The sequence below is a fragment of the Drosophila guanche genome, unplaced genomic scaffold (genome assembly GCF_900245975.1).
Source record: "Drosophila guanche unplaced genomic scaffold, DGUA_6, whole genome shotgun sequence".
Classification (NCBI taxonomy): domain Eukaryota; kingdom Metazoa; phylum Arthropoda; class Insecta; order Diptera; family Drosophilidae; genus Drosophila; species Drosophila guanche.
Genome location: NW_022995743.1, coordinates 10,105,245 through 10,131,735, shown reverse-complemented (window position 1 = coordinate 10,131,735; position 26,491 = coordinate 10,105,245). Strand labels below are relative to the sequence as shown.

The 26,491-nt window shown below is 44.5% G+C and overlaps 1 protein-coding gene across 1 annotated transcript; it reads right to left on the bottom strand.

The window, feature by feature from the left end:
- Positions 1–182: 182 nt before the first annotated feature.
- LOC117592417 (myosin heavy chain, non-muscle) lies at positions 183–25,882 on the bottom strand. Its single transcript, XM_034286158.1, has 13 exons — positions 25,821–25,882; positions 24,645–24,896; positions 18,550–18,765; positions 13,234–13,390; positions 10,493–10,614; positions 8,161–8,184; positions 6,928–7,020; positions 4,117–6,856; positions 3,737–4,041; positions 3,137–3,667; positions 1,771–3,066; positions 1,541–1,704; positions 183–921 (listed from the first exon to the last, which is right to left on the bottom strand). The coding sequence occupies exons 2-13, from the start codon at positions 24,774–24,776 to the stop codon at positions 768–770; spliced, it is 5,934 nt and encodes a 1,977-aa protein (XP_034142049.1). The 5' UTR covers positions 24,777–24,896; positions 25,821–25,882; the 3' UTR covers positions 183–767.
- Positions 25,883–26,491: the final 609 nt, after the last annotated feature.

Genomic DNA, 26,491 nt, shown 5'->3' with positions numbered 1-26,491 from the left:
AAGATGAGCAAGGGACCTCCGCCTTCCAAGAAGTACATCTGGCAGGCACACTTCCACTACGTAAAAGTATACAATCATGTATGTATATAATATAGCAAATTTTATTGTTTAGTTCTAAACAAAAACGAAATTAAATTCGTAGATTAGTTGCTTGTTCAACATTTGATATTATTTTGTTTTTACTCAGCTCTGTTTCGGATAGGTTTCCATTTTGAAAACCGTTTTTAGTTGTTAAATGCATGAATTACATATTTTGCATCGTATTGCTATGGGTTCTATGTTAGGTATTTATGTATGTATGTAAAGATTGCAATGTGGAAGTATGTAAGTGAGTTTTCCCTCATGGTTGTGTGGAGGACTCTATATGCTGAAGGAAGAGTTATTAAGTTTCTGGGAGTTTGTTTCTCTTTGTGTTGTATAAATGTCGTTTTTATTTTCGATGCGTGCTCCGATTGGCAGCCACTCGAGGGTTGCGGGGAATAAGTTTCTTATGTGTTTATGGTTGTTTTATATAAATTTAGGGGGAATTGGAGTGTTTTACAACATTGTTTTTGCATTTGCTTTTTTTTGTTTCATTATTTATGTTTTTGTCGTTATAAAAATGTTGGTTTTGTTGGTTTACGTTTTTAATTTAAGTATGTATAATAGTTTATATAAAAAATAACAGAGAAATTATATAAAAGAAACATTAAATATAATCGTTTATTTTGCTCTTCTCTTCATCACTTCTCCGTCCTATTCTCGATCTTGACCTAATAATTAACGCGTCAATTGCCCGAATCCTCGCCATCTAATGATTCATCCTGCACCGATGAGCTGTCGTCACCGCCGCCGCCGCCACCACCGCCGCCGCCTCCTCCGCGCTTTGATGAGGGTGTGCCCGTGAGCCTGCTGGAGCTGAGGCCCATGCCGCCGGTGCGTCTAAGGGAATGGAGACATTCAAAATGCAGGATTAGTATCTCTGTTTAGTCAGATATAAATGTAAAGTACGTGCAATGCAGGGGCAACACAAAAAAAGGTAACAAACAGAGGACGGGGTGCACGAACTAAATTCTATTTGAAAGAGGAGTTTGAACGGCATTAGTTTGCACTGTTGAATGATTGTTTGATTGATTGTGTGTTCCTAACATGCAGAGAGAGAGAGAGAGACAGAGAGAGAAGTACACAGGGGTGTGGTTGCTAGGGTTTCTTTTGGTTTGGATTGGTTTCTGGTTCACATTCATTGGGAAGGAGAGGATTCTGACTATGATTCTTGGCCAGAAGCACTTACAGCGCCTACGAGAAAGAAGCGAAACGATTCGAAACCTAATGCAGACCCTCACAATTCATAATGAGTGCGGCATCCTTTTTGGGCGAATACGCCTTGGCCTTTTCGGTCTCGGCCACTTGGATGGAGCTTAAACCAAAACAGAAAAACGTCAAAACAATAATGGAAGAATCTGAATTCCCACAGAGAAAGAGAGATAGAGATATGGCTCTACAGAGACTTCCTTCACCCATTCAGCTACATAGCCGCGGTCCAACAGGGATCACCACGTACCGTAGTTTAGTTTTGAGTGAGTTGATCTCACGGTTCATGGCCTCCTGCGATTCAATCATGTCCTCGCACTCGCGCTGGTACTTGCGCTTCTGCGTTTTCTCCTTCTGCAGCTCCTCCTCCGTCTCGTCCAGATTGCGCTTGAGCAGTTTGATGCGGCTATTCAGCTGTGGGAGCAAATAAACAAACCATTTGGTATTCCATATCCACTTCCTCTCGATGGGATTGCTTACCTTATCCATTTGCTCCTTGTGCTGGTCGACATGTCTCCGCTCGTCTTCGATGTTCATCGTCAGCTCCTTGATCTTCTTGTCCATCTTTCGGTTGGCCTTCTGCTGCAGCAGCCGCTCCTTGCCCTCGTTCTCCAGCTGCTCCTCCAGATTGGCGATCTTTGCCTCGAGTGTGGCGATGGTGGCCTTCACCTTGGTGCGCTGTGCCGTTTCGATCTCGGCCAGCTTGGCCTTCAGCTCCTTGTTCTGGCGCTCGAGCAGAGCACGTCCATTCTCGTTCTTCTGCGAGTTGGACTTCTCGTTGGCTAGCTCGGTGGTCAGCTGCTCGATCTGTAGCTGCGCCTTGCGGCTGCGGTCGAGCAGTACCTCCGAATTGGACTGCTCCTCCTCCAGCTCCTCCTCGAGTGTGGCAATGCGGGCCTCCAGTCGTCGCTTCTCGTCGACCATCAGCGAGCCCTTGCTGGAACTGTTGGCAATCTCTTCGGCAAGTTCATCGCGCTCCGTTTCGGCGGCCCGTCGTGCACGCTCCGAGCTGGCCAGATCCTCGGTCAATTGTAATACTTCTGCCTCCAGGGCCTTGACCTTGCGCTCGGCCTCCTTGCTCAGCGCCTGCAGCTCCTCCTTGGCAGCCTTGGCCTCCTCGGCGTCGCGAAGCGCATCCTTGACTTGTGCTTGCAGCTTCTTGGCATGCTTCAGAGCGTCCTCCTTCACCTTGTTATGCATCTCCATCGTAGTCTCGATCTCCTTGAGGTCACCCTCCAGCTTCTTCTTCGACGCCACGGCTGCAGTGCGCTGCTTGCGCTCCTCATCGAGCTCCGCCTCAAGATCGCGCAATTGCTTCACCAGTCCACGTCGCTTCTCCTCCGCACCCTCCTCCTTGGCCAGCAGATCACGCTCAAACTGGGAACGCAGGGCCTGCATATTGACCTCGAGACGCAGCTTGGCATCCTCCGTCAGCTGGAGATCATCCTCGAGCTCCTCGTTTTGTGCTTTCAGCTCGGCCAGCTGCGACTCCAGGGCGCGCTTCGCCTTCTCAAGCTCGTGAACGTTCTTGTCGGCGGTTCCTTGGGAGTTGGCCAGGTCGTCAAGCTCGTTCTGGAGGGTCTTGCGCTTGTTCTCGAGATCCTCGATCTTGTCGAAGGCCTCGTCCAGCTCGCGGGACACCGACAGCACCTTGGTCTCCTTCTCGCGCGCCTCACGCTCCGCAGTATCGCGCTCCTGTGCGATCTGCTCTGATATGGCTTTCTCCTCGGCGAGGATCTTGTCAAAGTTCTTCTGTTTCTTCTCGAGTTCGAGCACCTATTTATGATTGGGTGATGTGAATTAGAAAGGGAGTTCCATGTGAACCATGTGGTCTGAGACCTCCTACCTTCGTGCGTTGCGTCTCCAGTTCGATGGTGGCATCCTCCAGCTCCGACTGGATCTTCTTTTTGCTCTTGTCCAGACGATCGTTCTGGGCAATCAGCTCCTTCACCTGTCGCTCCAAAACCTCGAGTTCCTTGTTGAGCCGCTTCTTGCCCTCCTCCAGCTCCTTGGCCAGGTCGGCATCCTCCTCGGCCTTCTTCTTAATCTCCTGCATCTGCCCGGTGACCTCGGCCAGTTTGCGCTCAAAGTTACGCTTGGCCTCCTCATCCTCCTCGAGCTGCTCCTGCAGCGCCTCCTTCTCGGACTCGATCTGACGTAGCTTGGAGCTGAGGCCCAGCTTCTGGCGTGTCTCCTCCTCCAGCTGCTGCTGCGCTTCCGTCAACTGCGACTCCATATTGCTGGCCGACTTGACGGCCGCCGATGCCTTCAGCTCAGCCTCCTCCAGCTGATTGGTAATATTCTCCGCCTCCTGCTGCAGCTTTGTGCACTTCTCCTGCAGCTCCGAACGGGCGCGTTCAATCTCGGCCAGTTTAACCTGCAAGAAGAGAAAAATGATTAATGATTCTGTCTCATAAATCTCCTCAATCCTTCTTTTTTCACTCACTTGAAGCTCTGCGATTTGGGATTCGGCCTGCTTGCGTCGGCGATCGTTCTCCTGCCGGGAGCTGTTGACGCTGCGCAATTCGGTGGCCAGATCAGCGTTCTCCGCCTCCAGCGTGCCCTTGGCCTTTTCCAGCACCGACTTGGCCTTGCGCAGGTTCTCCAACTGATCGTTGATGCCGTTCAGCTCCTGCGAGTGCTTGTGCCGCATATCGGCAAGGACGCTCTCGTGGTTCACACCCTCCTCCTCGAGCGACTTTTTCAGCGTGGCAAGCTCCTGTTCGCGCTTGGAGCGCAATTCCTGTTGGGCTAAGAGAGACGAATCGAGACGGAACATGGTTTATTATGGTTTACTTACTGGCTGGACTCTTTTCTGCTGCTTACCTGCTGTAGTGTCCAGGGAGTCGAGAAGCTCGTTCTTGAGTGCTTCAAGCTCCTCGCTGAGGTCGCGACGCACCTTCTCGGCCTTGGCGCGGGCCGCCTTCTCGGCCTCAAGATCCTCCTGGATCTCGGCGAGCTGCGATTCGAGTTCACGTTGCGCCTTCTGAGCGGTGGCCTTGCTGGCTGACTCCTCGTCGATACGCATCAGTGTCTGGGTGAGCTCCTCCTCGCGCTTCACCATCTGTGCCCTCATCTCTTCCACTTGGGTGCGTCGCTCGTTCAGCTGCTCCCTGAGATCCGCGACCTCGGTTTCGATCTTACGCTTGGTGCGGTCCGTCTCCTGGCGCTGCTGCTGATCCTTGTGCATGCGCTCTTCTAGCTCGGCGATGGTGGCCTCATGCTTGACCTTCAGTTTGGCCAGATGCTTGGCCTTCTCCTCCTCCTCGGCGAGCGTTTGCGAGAGATCGTTGGCCCGCTCTTCGAGCAGCTTCTTCTCCTTGAGTAACTTCTGGTTCTGGTCATCGGTGAGAGCGAGATCCTCCTCGTGCTTCTTAATTTTGCCATCCAGCTGAACCTTCTCCAGCTGCAGCTTCTGGCGCGCCGCCTCCTCCTCTTCCAGCTGCTCCTCCAGATCTTGGATGTGCAACTCGAGTTTCTTCTTCTCACCGCCCAGAGCCAGTACACGCTCCTCCTCCTCCTCGACACGCGTCTCCAGCTCCTGCATCATGTCCTCGAGCTCCTGTTTGCGGGCCATCAGACGGGAGCGCGACTCCTCCGCCTCGGCACACAGCTCAATCTCCGCCTGCAGCTGCTCGGCCAGGGTGGTCTTCTCCACCAGCGCCTGCTGGTACTTGCGCTCGTATTCCTGCGTGTTCTTGGCCAGCGTGTCGAGCTTCTCGCGCACCTGCTTCAGCTCATCCTCCTTCTGGACGAGCTTCTCCTCCTGCTTTGTGACCTCCAGCAGGGGCTTGACCTTGGTGTACAGGCGCCACCACTGCCAGTTGCGGAGCTTGAGGTAGGCGGCGCAATTACGCTGAATAATGCGGATGGCGTTCAACTGCTGGAGCCGCTTCTGGTAGTTGCGCCGGGCGAGGAAGCCGCGACAGAAGGCCTGGAAGTTCACGATCAGGTCGGAGATCTTGAAGTCACGCTCCTCCTCGAGATGGGCGAGGACGCCGGCGCGGAAGAAGATCTTCGACTGACCGACTCGATACAGATTCGAGTCGAGTTCCAGCGCCTGGATCATCCTCTCGCACGCCTTCTTGCCGTCCATGAAGCCCTTGGCGATGACGTTCGGTGTGAGCAGCTCGTACCGTTGGCGGAACTCCTGGAAGGGTATGCGATTGGGGAAGCCTTGGCGGCAGATGCGGATGCCCTCGAGGACGCCGTTGCAACGCAACTGGTCGAGCACCAGGGGGGCATCGATCTTGCCCGCCCGCTTCTCGTGGTTCGGTATGATACAGCGCACGAAATTGGGATTCGTGTTGCGCAGCGTGTCCATCAGCTTCGCCAGCTGCTCCTTGTACAGGTGGGACACGGTGCGGAACATGCCCTTGCGGGTGCGTGCCCCGAACTGGGTGTCGGTTAGGGCCTGCTGTGCCATGCCAACGATCTCCGCATCCTTCCAGATGTTCACCACAAACGGATCCTGAGAGCCCTGCAGCAGCGACACAATGTTCTCGTTAAGCGGATCCATGTTCTTCATCAGCCACTTGGTCGCCGAATAGTCCACCCGTCCGGCATAGTGGACGATGGCGAAGTCGGCCACGCCCCGGAAGTCGGTCTTCATGAACTTCGGATGCATCGAGTGTGCCGATACGAGTTTGTCGACAAACGACTTGTCGGTGGCCTTGGGGAACCAGCACTCCTCGTCGAGCAGCGCCATGATGCCGCCGGGCTTGTCGATCAGATCGATGGTGGGCTGCAGATCGAGCCCAAAGTCAATGAACTTCCACTCGATGCCCTCGCGCTGGTACTCCTCCTGCTCCAGAATGAACATGGTGTGGTTGAACAGCTGCTGCAGCTTCTCGTTCGTGTAGTTGATGCACAGCTGCTCGAACGAATTCAGCTCGAAGATCTCAAAGCCGGCCATGTCGAGAATGCCGATGAATGAGGCTCCCTGCCGCTTGGTGCGGTCCAGCGAGCGATTGATGCGATTCACCAGCCACTTGAACATGCGCTCGTAGCAGGCCTTGGCAATGGCCTCCACAGCAAACTCCACCTGCTCCTTCGTCTGGGCCTTGGTGACAAAGTCGCGGCCCACCTTGATGCGCGGCGTGAGGAACGCCCGCGACATGTCCGTCACACTCAGGCCGAGCAGATGGGCAATCTTCTGGGCCACCGTGTTGTCGGGCAGCGTGGCCTGGTCGTTGTTGCGCTCCTGTCGGAACTTCATGCTTCCGAACAGCAGGACAGCGCTCACGATCCGGAATATCGAATTGAAGTCCTCCGAGGTCATGCCCATGATGTTCATCGACTTGACGGTGGCCTGGAACTCGGCATAGTCATCCACACCAGGCACCGGCAGGCTGCCGTTGGACAGGAATGCATACGACTTGACATCATCGAGTATGAACTTCTCGCGCTGCTCCGGCGAGGCGCCCGCCAGCAACTGATAGAAGATGTGGAATGTACGTTCGTCCTTTGCTTGACGGATGGCACGCGACTTCTCCAGCAGATACGTCTCGATATTGGCACCCGAAATGAAGCCAGACGCATCGAAATTGATTCGGATGAATTTACCCTGCCAAAAAGAAATACAAACATTAGTTAGAGACACTCTCTTTGGGGATTATCTATCAGTGTGTGACTTACGAAACGCGATGAATTATCGTTCTTGACGGTTTTGGCATTGCCAAAGGCCTCCAGTATGGGATTCGCTTGCAGCAGTTGTTGCTCCAGTTCACCCTGAGTAGCGGGAGACACAAGAGGAAAGGATTAGCACAGGTACTTCAGTTATGAAATGGTGTCTAGGGTTAGCAACAAAAACACACAAACTACACATAAAATACATGCAAATAGACAATGGACAATGGACAACTCAAACCACATGCAAACACTATCAATTTTACAGTCAAAATGTAAGGATTAATCTACGAAATACAACGGCAATAGCTACACTACGAATACATTGGACGCGGCACAAATCAAATCTGCTCTACAGCTTTGGTGACGTTCGGCGACGACTCCGGCGGGTTCCACTTTTACCTCAGGATCATTCCTGTTACTCTCCATCTCTACATAGACATTCCTTGGATATTTATATTGATTTTGATCATTATCGTGGCCCATTATCTTGACGGTTACATATTTCTTCGTTATCACCGAAAAGTTCTGCAATTATTCAGGAGTGTTTGGGTAGGTTGTGGGACTATGGGATTAAGGGTACAACAAGTGACGACTAGCCTCAAAATCATACATATGTATCTAAATCTACAACTGAAAATCTTATATTCACATTATTCACATGTATGCAGAATGGTTGTGTACAGTAGTGGAGCATACTTTACCGAAAATGCCTCTTGACTACTCTAAAAATGCGTAGGCAAATGGAGTGGCATGGAATTTGGGGCAAGAGAGCAGATCAGAGAGATGATTTTGAATAGATGATTGTGTGGGTCTTGAGCAGCAGATACCAATTGGATATTAACATAGGGAAATAATGTATACGATTAAATGGGGATTATGGCGGGAAAACAGAGCAAAGAGCAGTTTCACACTTTGGAACATTTGTGGGACTGCATAAGCAAAACACACAAACAAACATAAAAGTATATCAAATTAAAAGAATAAGAGGGAAAACCATGTCAGTTTTCGTCCTTATTTTAGTCAATTTTATGGAGCTGGGCTATCCGTGGAATACACGGATAATGTCAATGTTAAAACAAATAGAAAGTGGGAATTTTTTGGGACAGCAAAAAGGGTTACAAATTATATAAATTATTAAACATTAAAAGATTGTTAAACGTAACATAACATATGGGTTAATATGGTATCCATTTCTTCCACCTTTCGTTTCGTCTTGGATTTGGATTTGGAAATACTTACAATCAGAATGGCAGGATTCGGCACCTGTTTTGGGTTTTGGTTTTTTATTGGTGTGTGGTTGATTGTTCGGGTATTCGGGTGTTTTTCGGTTGTTTGGTTGCATCAAAATATATATACACCATACCATATAGGAATGTACAACATATATATATATATATATATATCGATATCGGTATGTAGGGATAATTCGAGTACAAAGTTCAGTGTAGTGAAGACACAACAACCAAAGTCCAAATGTACAACGAGTGTGTTTTGTGTTGTGTTGTATGTGTGTGCGTGTATTTATAGGTGTGTGTTTGTTTTGTGTTTGTGTGTGTGTGTGTAGTAGGACATGAAAATAAAGAATATCAATAAATAAATCAAAAGTGTATATAGATAGCAAATATATGTCATATTTTGCCCAAGAAATGGCAGTGCAAAAAACCGAATACGAAATATAGATAAATTCCGCAGAACGAATGCAAAGTTGTGCTCAAAGTATTGTTATTAATTCTGTTTTTCCCTCCAGGTTGTAGTTCTTGGTATCTCTTATCAAGGGTGCCTGATAAGGAAACCTCTTACCACCTGGTAAATATCGTGTTGTTGACACAGACACACCGGTGTAGTGTAAGTCTGAACTAATTTCTAATCAAACGAACGAATGAAAACGAATGAGTTCCCTTCGATACAACTGATGATTCAATCGTAGTCGTTTACCTTCATCAGCGTCTATTTATGGGAGTTTTAATCACAATTATTATTACCAGCTACACAAACATTTGTTTGCAATTCACTTTTTGAAGAAACTACTCGCAGCAGTCAAGATATCTCCTCTCGTGCCATGGTTCTTTAGAGACCTCGCTTGATTGTGTTTAGGATGAGACCAATATAAATGCCTTAAGTCTGTTTGCAGCTTATCACGTTCCCAGCAGCGGTAGCCTCCAGCATCAGGCTCATATAAGGCAGGCAGTAAACGCATAAAACATAATGAAAAGTGTGTTTAAAGCTCAAGAGCAGCTTGTTTTTTGTGCCGAAAAGGATTGACTGCGTGTATGCCCAAAAGAGAAACACGAATATTGTATACACATACAGATATTTGTTTGCTTTTGCCCCCAATTATGGTTATGAACCAGAACCAAAGCCAACAGAAGCTGCACCACACACAGAAGAAGCACGAACTGGGGCGCCACCACCACCATCATTAATAGCAACAGTTGCCATGCCACAAAAGGAGAAGACACAAAAAAAACCCCATTGAATGTCGCAATTCGAGTGATTTAATTTTCAATTTTTATCAATTGCCCCTCCCCTTTCATCGCCGACTCCTCCTCCTCTTCCGACTGCTCTGCTGCTGCAATTCAATTTCGTTTCGCTTCTGTTTTTGTATTTTATGGTGTTTATTTTATTGCTGTAAATGACAAAAATTTGTCAGCAACTTATTTGTGGCAGCAGGGCTTCAGTTGATTAATGAAGTGTGCTCTCCCCCCCTTCTGACTTAGTCCCCCCCACCGAGCAGGCAACTGAGCAACCAACGAATCATCCAATTATTCCAAAATAACCAGTCAACCCATGGATCATCAAAGAATCCAACCCTTTGGGCAGCATCCATCACCGTCATAGCTGAAGATTTAAAGTTTTCGGTTTTGAACTACCACACTTTAATCTTTTAATTCCAATTTTGTAGCCTCTCTGACTATTTTTCGATAGATAATTTGATTTCGTTAACTTAAGACACAAAACAGGTAGCGGGGGTTAAAAAATGTTACATTAAAATTGTAAATTGATTTGCAGCACAGCACCCACATAAGAAGTCATGTTTGCGAGGGCGTATTAAAGATAATTTGCCGACTCCAACAACTATACTAGATAGATAGATACATATGTACTTATCTGTATGTATTTGTGTATAAATATACTCGTAAGTATAAGTGAATGTATGACTGTATGCATCTCCCTTGAACGTTCTCTCTAATTAATTGCACTGGCAAACAATAACAATTGTTGAGAGCAGCTTGCGTGTCATTAATGTGAGTTTAATAAGAATTTTATAAGCAAACATATCCAAGCCAAAACGGGACTGTATCTACGAATAGAGGGAGAACATATCTCCCCCACATTTAACACCAAACAGATGATACACTGAGGGAAAAACTTCCAACTGGAACACATTCTTAGAATGATATCTGCCTTGATCAAGACTTTTGATGAGCATTTTCTCTGCTCTTCCATTAGTTGTGGACTATCATATTCTCGATAATTTCCACAAGTGTAATTACAATTTTGCATTCGTTTCTGCTTTGGAATCATTTATCTTATTTTGCTTGAGTCTACGAGGGTTCTTTCGTGTACTTACCGCACCGGAGCCCTTGGGCTTGGAGGCTGCCACATAGGCCAGAAATTGGATGACCTTCTTGGTGTTCTCCGTTTTGCCAGCACCCGATTCGCCAGTACACAAAATCGATTGGTCTTCGCGATCTGCAGAGAGAATAGAGGGGGAAAAGGGGGGTTAAACATACATAAGTTCGATTTAAGAGTAAGAGTCGGAGAGGGGGATGGGGATTTCATGAGTGACACACTTCATTAAAGCAACAATTTGGCTGCTGACAAAACAAAAAATGAAATTAAAATCTTTAAAAAAATGTTGAAGGAAAAAATTGCAAGCTCAGCTTAAACTTTCTGTTGACCCAAATTCATATGAGCAAAAACAAAAGAAAACAGCAACAAAAATAAAATGAAGAGCGGGGGAAAGAAGGAGGGAGGGGCATAAAATAAAACATACATCAATTGAAAATGAAAACAAAAAACAGTTGCGTATCCGAGAGATACGTACTGGTACAATCACCGAACATCATCGGCATGGCAGTAAATTGCTTTTGCCCCGCTATTGATATGGCGCCAGTGATGCCGTCTAGAATCGTTCGAACTAGATTTGCACTGCACCCCAATATCTCTCATACCCCAGAGCACAGCCTTGTCATACGATCCACAATATTTTAGCTAACCACAAAATACAGACAGAAACCGAAACAGAAACAGCAACAGAGTCAGAGTCAGAGTCAGATACGTACATTGCGACGCAGCTTCCACATAACGACCCCGTACTTATTTATTATTATGGCCAAAGCCGGTCGGTCGGTCGATCGCCGTGCAACGTATAAATACATATACATACATATCTAACCATAGATGGATCGAAATTTATATATCTCAGCTAACTTCATTTTATGGGAATTTTTCGTCAAGCTCTTTATTTTTATTTTTTGTATATCTTTGGGTTGAGATGAATTTTATAGTTGAACAACTCCAGCAAAGTCGACACACATACGATAGATACTGGGTTTGTAGATAGATGGATGTATCTATGCATTGCTTATGCAACAGCGAAGATCATTCAGCGCGAAAGAGAGCCATACAAATGTGGCAGCTGAACAGCAGGGAGTGTAGGAATGGGCACGAATCGGCGCCATTTTTGTATGGGTGTATACTTTTATTATGATTCTCATTATTGATATAGATTAGGGGGCAATTTATTTCTCAATTAAAATCATTCTTTGGAAAAATTCAAAGTGCATATCTGCTGAAGATTGTTTGTTTATTTCCATTCTTTGAATTATAGGCATATTTATTGCATTTTTATATATTTTGTTTAAGCAATTTCAAATACTCATAAATCTGTTAGTTGACTGAATTGAATTTCTCTTTAAATCATTTTGTTTACTTCAACGACTTGGCCTTTACTTAAAACGAGTTTTATGTAAGAAAAATATATATCCACACTTTCAATGTCAAGGCGTGTCATTTGATCATGAACAAGAGCCACAACACTCCTTTGACATTGGGCACTGGGCATTGGGCTGCAGCATAAAATATGGAATGGCTTCTCGCGTGGAATGGAAATGGAATGCCATAACAATTGCCAGTTTGTCCAGAGTTGAGAGATTTGCGATTGCCTTGAGACAGCGGCGTGGGTGTGTTTGTGTGTCCAGTTCCCCAACTTCAATCCCCCTAATCTCTGGGACACGTCCCTGCATTTGTGGTGCGTGTTTCTGGGCAATGGAGTCACCAGAGGAATGGTGGCAATGCAGGAAAATGGGTGGAGATTATAAAAATACAGCGAAATAAATCAAAAGATACTGCCACACCCTAAAGGTATGGGAGGGCCTTCCCGCCATTGATACTGTGAGGTAAATTCTCACAGAAAATTAAAAATGAAAAAAGGAAAACAATCCAGTAAATGTGCATAAAGCAGAAATTTATTAACCGTCAAATATGGTGAGGTCCGTAGTGAGGTGACGATTTGTTTGAACATTTCAACAAAGATTGCGACGACGGCAACGACGATGATGATGATGATGACGGGGATCGGGATCGGGGCAAGCACACAAGCAAAACTCGAATCCGAGCTGAAGCAAAGTTAAGTTTTTAGATCCAAATATGGTAATGACACGTATACGCAATATTAGTTAACCAAAACTCAGACAGGGAGACACACACACACACACACACACACACACACACACATACTACTAATATACAAAGAGAGGTATGCCTCCAGTTTGGAGTCAGAGTCAGAGCAGGGGAATTGCTGTGAGTCATCCCACCGGCGAGACGTTACGCTTGAAACGGACATGCAAAACCATCGAAAATCACTGATGCAGCCAAAACCCAGCAGCAGGCTGCAAAAGTTGCAGCAGGCTGAAAAAGGTAAACCAGTTTTTGTGGGGGGCCGTCGATTAGAAGAAAGTCAAGATGATTCATCCAGGGATTTACACAGTCGGGAAATGGAGTGCAACAAAAGTAGGTGGAGTTTCACACACAATGAGACATGCAGCTGAAAACTCACGCAACTCGTGGAAAAATAAAAGGTGAACAGAGAGACGACCTTTTATCTAATCTTAACTTTTGTTGAGCACAATTTTTCGCTTGTTTATGCGGCGGGTATGGAATGGAATTTCGATAGCAAACACGCCAAAAATGGCAAATATGCAGCGAGAGAAGAGAGCTGATAATGCTAAAGTATATACTTTACTTATTGCATTCCATACACAAAAATGTGTGTCAGATGAGTTACATATAGGAAGAGCAAGTACTTACCACCCAGCATGTTTCTATAGGCACTATCCGTTATTGCAAACACATGCGGTGGCACTTCGTGTCGCTTTATACCCTTATACCGTTCCATGATCTTTTCGGTGTAGATGGGCAGCTTCTTATACGGATTGACCACCACGCAGAAGAGACCGGAATATGTCTGGAAAAGGAAAGAGAATATAGAAATAATTAATAATAATAATAATAGTAATAGTAATTCTAATCTTATGGGTATGTACTGTAGATTTAACACATGATTAGAATCCGGTTGATAAGGAAATTCTCCCACTTCATTACAATATATGTTTGGCATTGGTATTGTGGTAATACAAGATATCCTACCTGTGCTTTAGCCATTTATAACCTTTGCTCATATTGTCAGAATATAGATCTAGTTTTATGTTAGGGCGTTCATTACAATCGATCCTCTAGTATAGGTTTGTTGTTTGACACATTATGTGTCAGGCTGAAAGTTTTTAGCAAAGTGTTCAAGTCATTTCGATGGCATGTCATCATGTGGCATGAGTGGCATATGTTGGTCGCTGGAGCTGTAGAACCCATGGGGCTAACGACGAACGGCAGCAGCCGGCGGCGGCTGATGTTCAGTGGCCTAGTTAGTGTTGCCCAAACTCTATCACACGCACACACAGAGACTACATGGGCTTGAAGCAAGACATGTGCTTTAAAGTTGGCCAGCACCATAAACAGCAAACGCATGTATCTGTAACTCCCTGTGCCTCTCCGTGTCTGTATCTGTATCCGCTGCTGTATCTGTATCTATGGCTGTATCTGTATCCGCTGGTATCTATCAGCCTACATAACTATGACTGCGACTGAGGCGTGGGCACTAAGTATGCGGCTTTTTGCTATTTGTTGTATCATTTAAATATCCAGCAAACATAAAATAAGAAAGCAAAAAAATAAACTTAACAAGGGAAGGAGGAGGAGGAAACAACCCACACTCACACCCATTTGGACAGATAAAGATTGAAATGGAAAGTACAGGCCCCAAGTAAATTTCCCAAAAATCTCTTTTTGAGCGGAGGAGCAGCGGACAGAGCAGAGAGTGGGCTACTGACTCATTCACATAGTTATGAGAGCCTCTTGGAAGAAACAACAAAATCACGTCTCGGCAATCAGTAACCTTGCTTTGGTATCCATAGATGTGTTTGTGTACATGTGTGTGTGTGTCAGGCATCCAAAAATGGCATAAGAAATCGGTTGTTTTTTTATTTCTGTTGTTTCTTCGCTTTTTTTGGCAAACGTTTAGAAGTGGCCGTCACTCGTGACGGCAATGTTTACCCTCAGATCTGGGATCTCGACTCTCCACACGCTTTCGAGGCACTTCATTTTTTTGCTGCTGCACTGAGTCATTATCCTGATGAATGATACAGGCAGGCAGCCACTGACCATCATCAATCAATGGAACCTGCGGGACCTGCCATTATCTTGGGCCTTATATGGACGGCGGATAAGTCAAAATCATAAAATTTATGTAAATCTCAACCAAGCTGCGACCAGCCACAGCAACGTCGACAGAAGCAATTAAATTACAGCGAGATTTATTTATATTACGGGGAGGAGAGGTGATTATACGTGTATGGGGAAGGAGAGGTGACAAAGGCGAGTCAGCGCACAGGTAAACGTGAAATGTTTATCAATTGAGCTAAGCTCACATAGGCAGAGGGAGAGAATAAGAATAAGCTTTGGGTGAGGAATTGTGTGTCCAGAACTGGGGCTTGCGCTGCAAGCAGTTAACATCAAAGCACAAGCAGTTGAACATTCTAAGATGAAAGCAGTTCGAATAGTGTTGCATCTCACTCTAGCTATAGGCAGGAGAATTTGTCGGCAATTATATGCTTACAGAGGGTGGCAGATAGAGAGATGTAGGATTATATGTATAAACCGAAAAACGAAACCATTTAGTCCCATGGAAAGCATTTGCCGGATTTGTCAGGCATTTAGCGTGGAAACCATTTTAGTCTCTGCTTCATTCCTTTTGTGGTCACAAGCTTTTTATTATTTGTGTGTTCGAACGTGTTGCAAGCAGAGCATATCGAGGGGCACAGACAAGCAAACAAGGGCAGCAGCCAGCGAAAGCAAACAAACAAACAAAACAGACGGCGGCGTCTTTCATGTTAATTACGTGCTCGAAGACACCTTTGCCTACACCCCTACCCCCATCCACACCCCAGCCCATTTACGCCCACCCCCCAACCATTCATCCCCCACATGTTGCAGGGGCAAACTATTAGTGCCAATAGTTTACGAACAAATTGTTCTGCTGATATGCGAGAAACATAATTTATTTGCCACAAAATGCATGCCTCATGTGGCCACAGACGCAGCAGCCAGCGGCACCGGCGCTCTGCCGCTGTCTATGTGCCTCAGCATGTGGCATATTTGCACTCGCTCGTGGCTAAAATTTTAAATCTGGCAAAGCAAATTATGTGACAGAATTCCCATATTAAAATGCCACACAAGATTCGGTTTGCTTCGGCTCTGAGTCGCCTGCGTTTGCCATTTCAATTAGCGTATCTCAAAGATAGTTAGAGCTGAATGGAATAGGATCGGAATAGGGATAGAGAATGAGCAATCATATGAGGAGGAGGATGAGGGCCAGGAGGTGGAACAACCCTGCAACAGTTGCCAAGGCACCAACGTCATTTTCCCTGTCGCTGGGGGAAGGCATCGTCAAGTGCAATTATATTTATCTGACAACGCATGGGATGGGCCGAAACCAAAGCGATTCCGAATGTAAACTGCAATTTTCTGCGCTTCTGCAGTCGATGCTTCAGTAGTCGAGCAATTGCACCCAGTCACCCGATGGACATAAATCAATTAATTGCAAGAAAATGGTAGCATAAAGGCGTATCCAAGATGGCCGAATCTTTTGATACCCTTACAGGGAAATCCTGTCTGCGGTACTTACATTATAATATTTCTATGTTTCTCTTCAATCAAATTTCAACGACTAATAAATATCAGGAATAGCCAGCTGGTTGATATTGAGAGATTAATACCCTCCGAGAGAGTACAAAAATTAAATGAAGAACACTGAAATTTGTTGTGGAAAATATTTCAAAGCCTATTTCATTTGCAATCGGTTGAAACTAATTGTCGGATGAAGGAACGGGCGGCGGAGGAAGGAACTTGACATGGGGGCTGGACTGTGGGAGGTCTTCGGTCCCCCATTTTCCCGCCCCTGTTCCTGCCACTGCCCTCTGGTGGGCTGCTGACACAACTTTTTACCCGCCCAAATCAATTCGATGCAAAAAATTTCATGTCCAACAAATTGGCCATATTTGTTGCAGTTGCAGTTGTTGCTCTTGCTCTTGCTGTTGTTGCAGTAGAGGTGCAGTATGCACTTTGATTTGCATACTGTATCCATGCAAATGTGTGCGTGTGTGTGTGAGTGTAATAATCTTTTTTTTCTAGCCTGCCTGCCTGCCGACGCATATTAATTAAGCTACAAGCTACCGGCAGTCAGAAAGTCAGAGGCAGCTGCCAGTCGAATTAATTTAAATGAAATTTTAAAAATCAAATGAAATGTCAACATATTAGAATAATTATGCCGTTAAACGCAGCGCCTCTGTTCCCCCTCCCCTTGCACTCTCTTTCACTCTCCTTCTGTGTCACTCAGTGCTTCCCGTGCTCTTATTTTCTTTCTTTCTTTACCGCAGTGGGGGCCATGCAACAAGTTAGCGGCCTAAAACACGTCAGCAACAATTGGCAAGCAAATTAAATGGGACAGGCCGAAAGAGATAGGGGCAGAGGAAGAGGAAAAGGAAAAGAGAGCAAGAGTTAGGCGAAACAAAGTGCGTGGCATGATTGTGTAAATTGTAAGCGGGCACACAGCAGTTCGCTGACAGCACAAACAAAACAAGCAGTGATGACTAGCTTTTAGCAGCGAAGTTGTTGATACTCATTAATATTATAATTGTTATGTTACATCTTACGGTCATTCGTATAAGGAAATTCAACAAACGTGCACTGATAGAAAAGGAGAATTGATATTGCCATCAGATTTTAGATCAAAATACAAAGCGCCTGGCCAAACCCGAAATACTCTTTATGTAGGGTATAAGAGAGCAGCAGCAGCCTGAAAGTGCGCTGAAGCGTGGCCCAACAACAGCAGCAACAACAATCTAAACAAATTTAAAGCAGTTCGCGCCCACATCAAAAAGCAGCAAAAACAACCGTTTGGGCATTAAATTAAAACTCCCAACCCAGAAAGAGAGACAGATACAGAGAGAACGAAAGGGAGAGAAGGGAAGAGTAAGATAAGCAACAGGCACATAAATGTGTATGTAAAAAGCGGCACATAATTTATTAGAAAACAAAAAACAACCTAGCCGCAAACGAAGCTGCCACATGGCCAGCGAAAGAGAAGGCATAAACAGATAGAGAGAGAGCCCCGCTCAAATCAAGCAGTTTATCAACATAAGCCAGCAACATGTTGCCAGAGCTCAGCCTTGAGACAGAGAAGATCTCTAAATTATGTGTGCAAGGGGCTATAATGACCCAGGGAGGGGTTGACAGAGACTGAAAGACAACCATACTTAATGCATTTTAAAACTATTTGTACGGAATAGAGCAGAACAAATTATGCAAGTGTAAGTAGTTGATTAGCAAGCAGTTCTCAAAAATGTTGCAGACACTCCTCCCCCCTTTCGGGGCTAATTTATGTGATCAGATAAATCGATATTAATTGAAGATGCAATTGAGGCAGCTAATTCAATGATTTATATAACGAAAAAATAGGGGGAGAGAGAAGCAACAAACGAAGACTTGAATTTATAGCCTCCCTCCCTATTCATATGCGCTCCATGAATCTCTGATTTGCAGGCTTTCTGTTTTCAGCAAATTTTAATTTTGCCCAAAAAACGCTTTTGGCATAACAATTGAGTGCGGATGTGAGAGGGGGAGAACATGGTAGAGTTTGCAATCGAATGATTCAAGTATTTTTGTGTCAAATATTTGCGATGCTTTCAAGCAAATACCAAGAACGAGACGAACCGGCTGGGTTGAGGACAGAGTTTCGATTTTCAATAATTCCAGAAAAGTTTGAGAGGGATAGGGATTGAACATACGTATGTATGTTGTTTCTGTTTACTTAGAGTCGTATCATCATCACCATTAGCCTCATGGTGCCTGTCGTCGTCATATTGCAAGCAGCTGCGGAACTTTCAATTCTTCAAACACAAATACAATGTGAAGGGAAGGAGCTCCATTTTAGAAACATTTTTGAGAAACGACAGGGGAATAAGCTAGCGATAACCTATGCGATATTTATACATAATATAGTGTAATACTTACATAGATCAAGCCAGAGTAGTATCTGTCTTTGATGTTGTGCAGCACGGAGGCCTCGTTGAGGCACGTCAGCTCGGCCATGTCCTCGACTTTGTCGAATTTTGGCGGATTCATCTTCTGTATGTCGTCGCGCAGGATCATGACCCTCTTACCGGTCTCGGCCAGTTCCACCTCGACCTCGTCGCCATGTTCCCGCTTAATACTGGCGGCCACGAAGCCCTGCAAAGATGGAGACAAGAAAAAATGTCCATTCGATTAGTCACACTTGAACTTTAACGGTTCTGTTTCCAGGAAAAAAAATATGCAAATCAAAATGTTCTTTGGTGTATGAGGAGGGTACATGAGTATGTGTGTGCACTGCTTTATCTCAGCGGGTAGGCGATAAAAGTAACAACAATGTAGCGTAAGTTCTGCTGCTACTGCTGCCTTTGAGTGCATCTCTTGTCTCGCGTTGGCAGCGCAGCATGAGTCAAGCGCCAACATAAGAAGAGCTCTTTCACTCAGTCTCCCTCTCCGACTCCCACTCACTCTATCTGCATCTCTCACAAGTGCCAAGCAGAAGGCGACAGCAACAAAAACTGCACCCGTTCAAGTGGCGAAAGCAGACAAAAACAAAACATCGTCGACACCAAGAACAACGGGAGGCAGATGCAACTGTCTGTCTGTAGCTGCTCTCTTTCCCCCCTCCTCCAACTCACACAAGTTCAAGGCTCTGTTTGCTTGGCTGTACCAAAGTGTGTTTGTACAAGGTGAGGCTAGATTTTTCTCTTCAGAAAGTTATCCAAGTCTACTTTTATCCAATGAGTGTGTGTAGGTGTACGCGACTGTCACCGCTTGACGAACAGACCCCAAAAACGAAACTCGTGAGAGAGAGAGAATCTTAATCATTTCACCTTGTTCCGTTACGAACTGACTCATTTTTAAGTGAAATGCGTAGCGTCTTAATGAGTGTCGATTGAACTAGTTCTGGTTCATGCAGATGAGCAATCTGCGTTGGATGGGAAACAACGGGGCTGATTGTGATTCACTCAATGAACTTTTCAGGAATTTCTCACTCTACTTGCAGAAATGGAATAAAACGAAAATATACAACCTATGCAGGCATTGCAGATTAAGTAGCTGCTGCCGCTGTTGCTTCAATTAGAACTCAAGTGAAATGCATTATAAAAACAACAACAATAAGCACAGTAAAAGAGAGGGAAAACTAGAGGGAGAGAAGAGAATGCAAGAGCATCTGCAACACATCCCAGACGACCGGCTCCATTAAGTTAAACACGCACACGCCCCAACGATCGGATTCGGAAAAACCCGCTCACCCTGCTTTATTTCTCTCTTTCTCACTCTCTCTTCTACCGCTCTTTCCATTTTGCTGTGTTATCTTAGTGCTTTTCCGGCCCAGAAGATAAACAGTCATAAGAAAGTCGTTATCCCTAGTCCACTTACAACCCATCCAAGCGAATATGATGAATAATTTCTGATGTTTGCAGGGCAGCACGATCCTAAGGGTATAATGAGACTATTTAACTAAAGCACTAATCGAAGGAAACGCCTGAAGATCAACATTGTTATCATTTACAGGGTTTGTTTTAGGAACCGGTGCTCGTTGTACATTGTAATTAATCAGAAAAAACCAGCATTAAACACTTTTTTAAGACCTTCTGTTCACTTTTGTGTAGTAAACCCTTGAAAATCGATTCTACAACAAGACAAATAAAATAATCATCGATTAAACGAATAGATTCTCTGATATTGGAGAAATCGTCAGCTTGAAAAGTAAAAACAAGTATGCATACTGTACACAATAATAATAGGTGGATACTCTTTTATATTTTCCCCAATTTGTTCCCTTCTCCGTGAGCAAAAACTCCGTTTAGCTGCCGTGTGTGGAGATGTCGTTTGTCTATTTTGTGGGCTGTCACTTGTGCAAAACATTAGCACATAAAAAACGTTGGCCAATTGACAGTTTGGACACACTACAGCGGACAGCATTTACCATACCAGAAAATCAGGCAAGAACAAAATGCTGTAACATTGTTCGGAGTTCGTTTATGACTCATGATAATCGCTGGGAGGTGGGGAGAGTGTGAAATTCCCGATGGAAGAAGTATTGGAGTTATGGAGCCATAGAAATTGGCAAACGTACAGACAGAGATGAAGGCAGAGGGAGTTGAAGCATAGCATGTGAGGTCATCAGTCTTGAATTCTCTCTTTCAACGGCATCATCTATCTCTCATTCTCTCTTTTTGGCATTCCAGGTATTCAGTGAAGCAAAACCAAAGAAGAAATATCAAACACCTATCGTTACGTAGGCGAGAAGGAAGGAAGGAAGGAGGAGTGGGTAGACCCACAGAAGCGTGAGATGAAGAAGGAGGAGACCCAAAGATATGGGAGCAGCTCCCCTAAGCCGTGATCTGAAAGTTTGAATATTAAAATGTTTCGCTTGCCCAGAATGCGGATGATGCAACCTTGAACCTTCTGTAGGTCCCAAAAGTAGCTAGTAAACAGACACACATACTTCTCTTCACTTACATATGTATAGCCGATCTATATCTGTTCTCATTATTTACTCGGTGGAAGAAACGTCTGGTTTTCGCCAATATCTTTTGTTTACATTTTGATACCCAAAACGCGTTCTCTCTGTCGCATTCCTGAAAATGCTCTCCCTCTCTCTCTACCTCACTCTGTGAAGCCGAGACTCAAGCCTGTATGACATTACTTTGAAACAGTTTGTAAGCCATTTTAATTATTGTTTTTATTATATAAAAGAGCTGTCTCACAACACAGTCATTGATCATTAAATGTCACTTTTTTATGAGATCAGCTGTTTTGGAGCATTCTGTTGTATTTTAACCAAGTACCGTTTTGCGATTACTATAAATCAGGGCTCGGCACGGCCCTATCTAAAGGGCATAGGACAAGGCGCTGCCGCTCACGTACACGTGTATTACAGTGAATTGTACCAATACCAATATAGTGAAATGTTCCAAAAACGGCTCGTTAATTGTATCGGTGCCGAGCCCTGCTATAAATGAATCAATCTAATTAGTCAGAGGAGCTTGCAGCAAGTGTCATACAGGCTTAAAGTCTGAAAAGAAGATAGATGGGGAAAAAGACTTGGGGCATGGGACTGGAACAGAGGCCCATAATAATTTGTTATTCTTTTATTTTATTCATTTCATTTAATCGATCGACGCATATGCAGAGAGAGACACTTAGAGAGAGAGACAGATAGAGATGGTTGAGAGAGGGTAAGAAATGTATATTACATATACGTGATACGAGTCACAGGTTCGTTGACCGTAAACCAGACGACGGACGAAAGCCGAAAGCTGGCTACGTTTGTCGTTGGCGTAACCGAAAAAAAACAACAGAGTACAAGACATCTCCACCAGCACAGAAAGAGTGGAAGAGTGAAAGAGAGAGAGTTTAAGAGAGGGAGACACAAACTCCAAAGTGGTTTGTGGCGGTTATAAATATAAGTAAGACAACAAACGATATTCTGACCGTGTGTACATTTTTGTGTGTATGCGGAGTGTGGGTGTATATGTAAAATTGTTTGTATATACATATATATATATATATATATATATGTGCGTGTGTGTGTATAAGCGGAGACCCCTTTATGATCTGCCACGGACTGTGGAAACAATCGATTCGATTCTTTGGTTATGACGAAGGTTAAGCCCGACTTCAATTTGGCTAAAAATATGGAAAGATATTTGGTTTTACTGGAAGGCTCTCAATTTATGGAATAGCTGATAATGAGAGACTGATAGGGGAAATTGACGACAATGAAATAACCTGGAATTGGTAAAAATATGAGTTAAGAACGTTTGCAAATGGTCCCCTGGATTCATATTCATAGGAATTCACTGTGAAAGCTATCCCCGTACTGGCTAGTGAATCACCATGAAATTCATGCGACAGATCCCTAGCACATGACCACAAAAACTATCTCCGATCAGTAAACAAACGTGAACGAGCCTAAACAATAAGTTTCATTGTATGTATGTATGTAAATCTAAAAGTAAATAGATGGATATCCATATGGGGGATACTGCCAACATATTTGCTGTCAGGCAAACCCAAAAAAAGTTGCGAAAACGAACCGGGGCTGAACGAACTGCTTGTTGACACAATTGGCGAATACCCTTTTGGCCGAGTCCGTTCCCGTTAAGCGCTCGAGTGTTTGCCAGAACTGTATCTGTCGCAGTATCTGTAGTTGGACATTCCAGTGGGGCAACAGCTTGTGGCTGGGCCGAACATATGCAAATTTCTTAACATTTCTTTGCCTCCGTCTCATGTGTCTTTCTGTCCATCCGTCCGTCCGTCCATTCGACTGAATGACTGACTGACAAGTCATGACAATCGACCGTTCGCGAAGCCGTGCCGTTCGGCTCGTTCTTTTTTTTATTTATTTTTTTTGTGTGTTTATTTCTTGACTTTATCTTTGTTTTTTCCATTTTAGATTCCATTGTAAAGTAAATGTCTGTTTAAGTGAACGCGTAATTACTAAAAAATGTGGAGTTGTTTGCTCGTTTTTCTTTGTTTTTCAGTGCCTTTTTTATTAAATGGAAGTCACCCAAAAAACGCTACCATTCTATGGCCCTATCTTCCCATCCCCATTCATTGCCCTCTTCCTGCTGAGCATTATCTCGGCCAAATAAAGCAATTCAAGTAACTTAAAACAAACGTAGCTGCTAATTTTCTCCGTTTATTACTTGGGAATAAAACTAAGGAATGCAGTTGAATGACACCTGAAAGAAAACATCTCTTTCTCATCTCCCACCACCAATAAAAGAAAGAACTGCGAAGAAAGATGTGAGGCAGAATTAGCATAACAATTCAAAGAGACACAAGAGCAGAACCGTTTGGTTTGTTGACTTGTTATCATCTCTCTCTCGCACGCACACACATGTGCTACTCTGCCAATAACCACCCGACGAAGATTTCGCAATCGCATAGATCTCAAGCAAAACGATTTGGATTTTGATTTTCATCAGAGATACACCTCGTAAAAAATTATTAATATTACTTTACATAGATTAGTAAATTTGCGTACGAAAATACGTATATCTTATAAACGATCGTTTCTTTGATACACATGTGTACATACTCTTCCTTCGCCTTAAGCGACTGTTCGCTGGCGGCAGCACTCACACTCGACACACACACATGCAGAGCATATCTCAACACACATACAGGGACCGAGATTAAAAACTTGTTTTGCCTCGCTCTCGATGGATCGCTGGATCCCTGGCCCTGCTCTCCCGCTCTTTCGTTCTCTTTTGTTAGGCGTGAGTGAGTCAGAGAGTGGCTGGATATGCAAATTGGGAAATGAAATGTTGTGCAAAACCCTTTTAGCGGCAAATTGATTTGGATTTTGACCAACCTGAAGAAGAACTGTGGCATCTTTTAACGCTGATGAGTATTTCAGCAGAGAAATGAATGAATCAGCAAAGGGAGGAGCATTTAGTGTGTTGGATTTCTTTGACGGATGTTTACTCAATTTTATCACCGCAGCGCGAAAGTAATGCTAAATTCAAAGAAGTAGACCCGGCTAAATGAAATCAAAATGGAATGAATGAATGAGGTATGATTCATTTCCACGGCGAACGGCGATGACTCGGAACCATCGAGAGTGCGATAAGGCCCAGCCCCAGAGAAGGGAAAAACGAAACACTGCGCAAATTGATTAGTTTGCTTCGGGCTTCGGGGCTTCTATCAATAGGTTTTATGTCAGGTAATTCCGTGTTTCGGGCGTGGTTCCCAAAACCATATCGTTATGGCACGAACAATTTTATGTATGCGCCCCGTTTTCGCCTGTTTCTGCTGCCTGGCCTAATCGGCTTAAAATAACTCCAGTAACATTTTTCCAAAATTATCAGCTCAAAACTATTCCCCAAAAGGCTGGAGCTGTGAACTGGGACAGCAGCTCAACAACTGGTCAAGAACTGAGCAAGACTAAACGAAGCCAGCGGCAACGCCAACGCCAATGCTGGCCGAGCTCTACAGGTTTTTCAGGTCGCTTCAGGTGAAAGCAGGAGAGAAGAAGGAACTGCATGATGATAGGGCAAAGGGTCTTCTATGGAGCTCACCTGATTCTCGTGGGGCACCCAGACCAGACGCTTCTGTGTCCATTCGGCCTGTGTGGCCGGATCATTGTATTGGTTCCGTTCCACCGAAAGGTATTTCAGCTCGGGATCGTTGCGATCTACTTCTTCCGACATTGTTGCGCTGTTTTCACTCTCTCTCTATATTTCTCACTCAATTCAACTTGCGGTTTTGCCGTTAGGGGTTTCTTGTCGTATTGAGGGGGCTATTGCTGAGGTTTTTTAATACACACTTTTCTGTAGAGCAAAACAAACACAAAATGAATACGTTTTCGTTGAATCTTAACACTGCGGCCATTGAGATACAATATTTTTCGCATTTATCTCGAGAGACGCGCGCTCTTTATCTTAGAAGTGCGGCACAAAACGGAGGCGGCGAGAACAGCACACACAAGCACAACGAAGAGTTTCAAAAGGGAAGAGCGCAAGAGAAGAAAAAATATGGCCACACAGTTTCTTAAGCCATGTCAGCCGCACGGACGGACGGTACGGGGACTGGTAGCATTGCAGGGGTGGAAGGGCGGACGATTTAGCGGAAAAATAGCGTTACGTAGCCGTGGCAGTGTCTGGAAATGAAACTTTAACCAGTTTGCATTCCGAAGAATGCAGCAGGAGCAGAGCCGGCTGGTTACTCTAAATTCGGTTTCATTTTTTTTTTCGAAGCAAAGCAGGTATACGCGGCCATCATTCCATCTCTCCTTTCTCTCTGTCCTTCTTTTGTGTGCACTGTTCTGCGCTCTCTATATTTCGAGGCAGTTTTTCGCACGTTTTACACACGAATATGGTTTTTTATTCTCTTGTTTCACTTTGTCAGCACTGCATTTGTGCAAATACAACTAAATTTTCACCGAAATGCACGTCTTTCGTTGCATTTGTTTCAACAAGCGGCGGCGACGACGGCAGCGTCGGCGACAGGCCGGCGACTTTTGGGCGTTAAAATTATTCTACATGCATTTCTTGTTTCTTGTCGCGCTTGCTTTTCGCCTCCGGCTCTCGATGTTTTCTCGCACTCGCACTGGGACATGGATCCCGACTACCGACTATATTGCTGGCAAGCTGCGTTTTGCAATGGCGTTTTATATGGAAATTGTGCGGTTTTATTTGTTTTAAGCGACAGCTGCACTTTAGCGCACCAACACACACACACACACAGGAACTCACATTTCGACGCGCGACGCGTCTTTTTGCTTCGAATTTTTTTTTTGAGTGTGGCTGTAGATTTTGTTAAACAACAGACCCCGCGCAACACTAAAAAAATACACCGAAATACATGGTGAGATTTTTAAAATATACCGTAAATATACCGAATACAAACCACCTTTTCTACATTTTGATATTCCGTTTAATATTACCAGAAAGGAGGGATTCTTAGACATGAAACTATACTTTTATTCGATTGAAGAGTCAATTCTCTATAATAAAGTTTACTATAACTACTATTTTTGTGTTACTGTATTATATGTTTTGTGGTTTAAACAAATAAGGTTTAAAAAAATGTGATGGTATTCTACATTGTAACTACACTTTACTACTCATGATTTACATATTTAGAGTTGCTGATTTTTGTTATTGGTATTTAATGGCATGGCCCATTCCGATTGACTGTTCAAACTTAAAACACTGAAGGCCCCCTTTTAAATAGGTAACCACTTGGTCCAAATTCGCGAAAACAGCGTGTAAATGTTTATTGTAGCCACCCATCCACCCTGTTTACGAATAAATTCGAAGGGGCACCGTTTCATTCAGCTAAACTGCGTTAAAATTCTTTAAGTTTCATTCATTTCTTAGTTTACACTCAAACTCCCATTGGTCAACAGAAGGTTAATCGCTCT

Bases quoted from the DNA above. Each gene is read 5' to 3' on its own strand.
- LOC117592417 (XM_034286158.1), bottom strand. From the start codon at position 24,776: ATGTCGGAAGAAGTAGATCGCAACGATCCCGAGCTGAAATACCTTTCG. The intron at 3,668-3,736 runs GTGAGTGAAAAA...CTCTTCTTGCAG, and splicing joins CCCAAATCGCAGAGCTTCAA to GTTAAACTGGCCGAGATTGA. The intron at 922-1,540 runs GTACGTGGTGAT...CCATTCCCTTAG, and splicing joins TCACTCAAAACTAAACTACG to ACGCACCGGCGGCATGGGCC.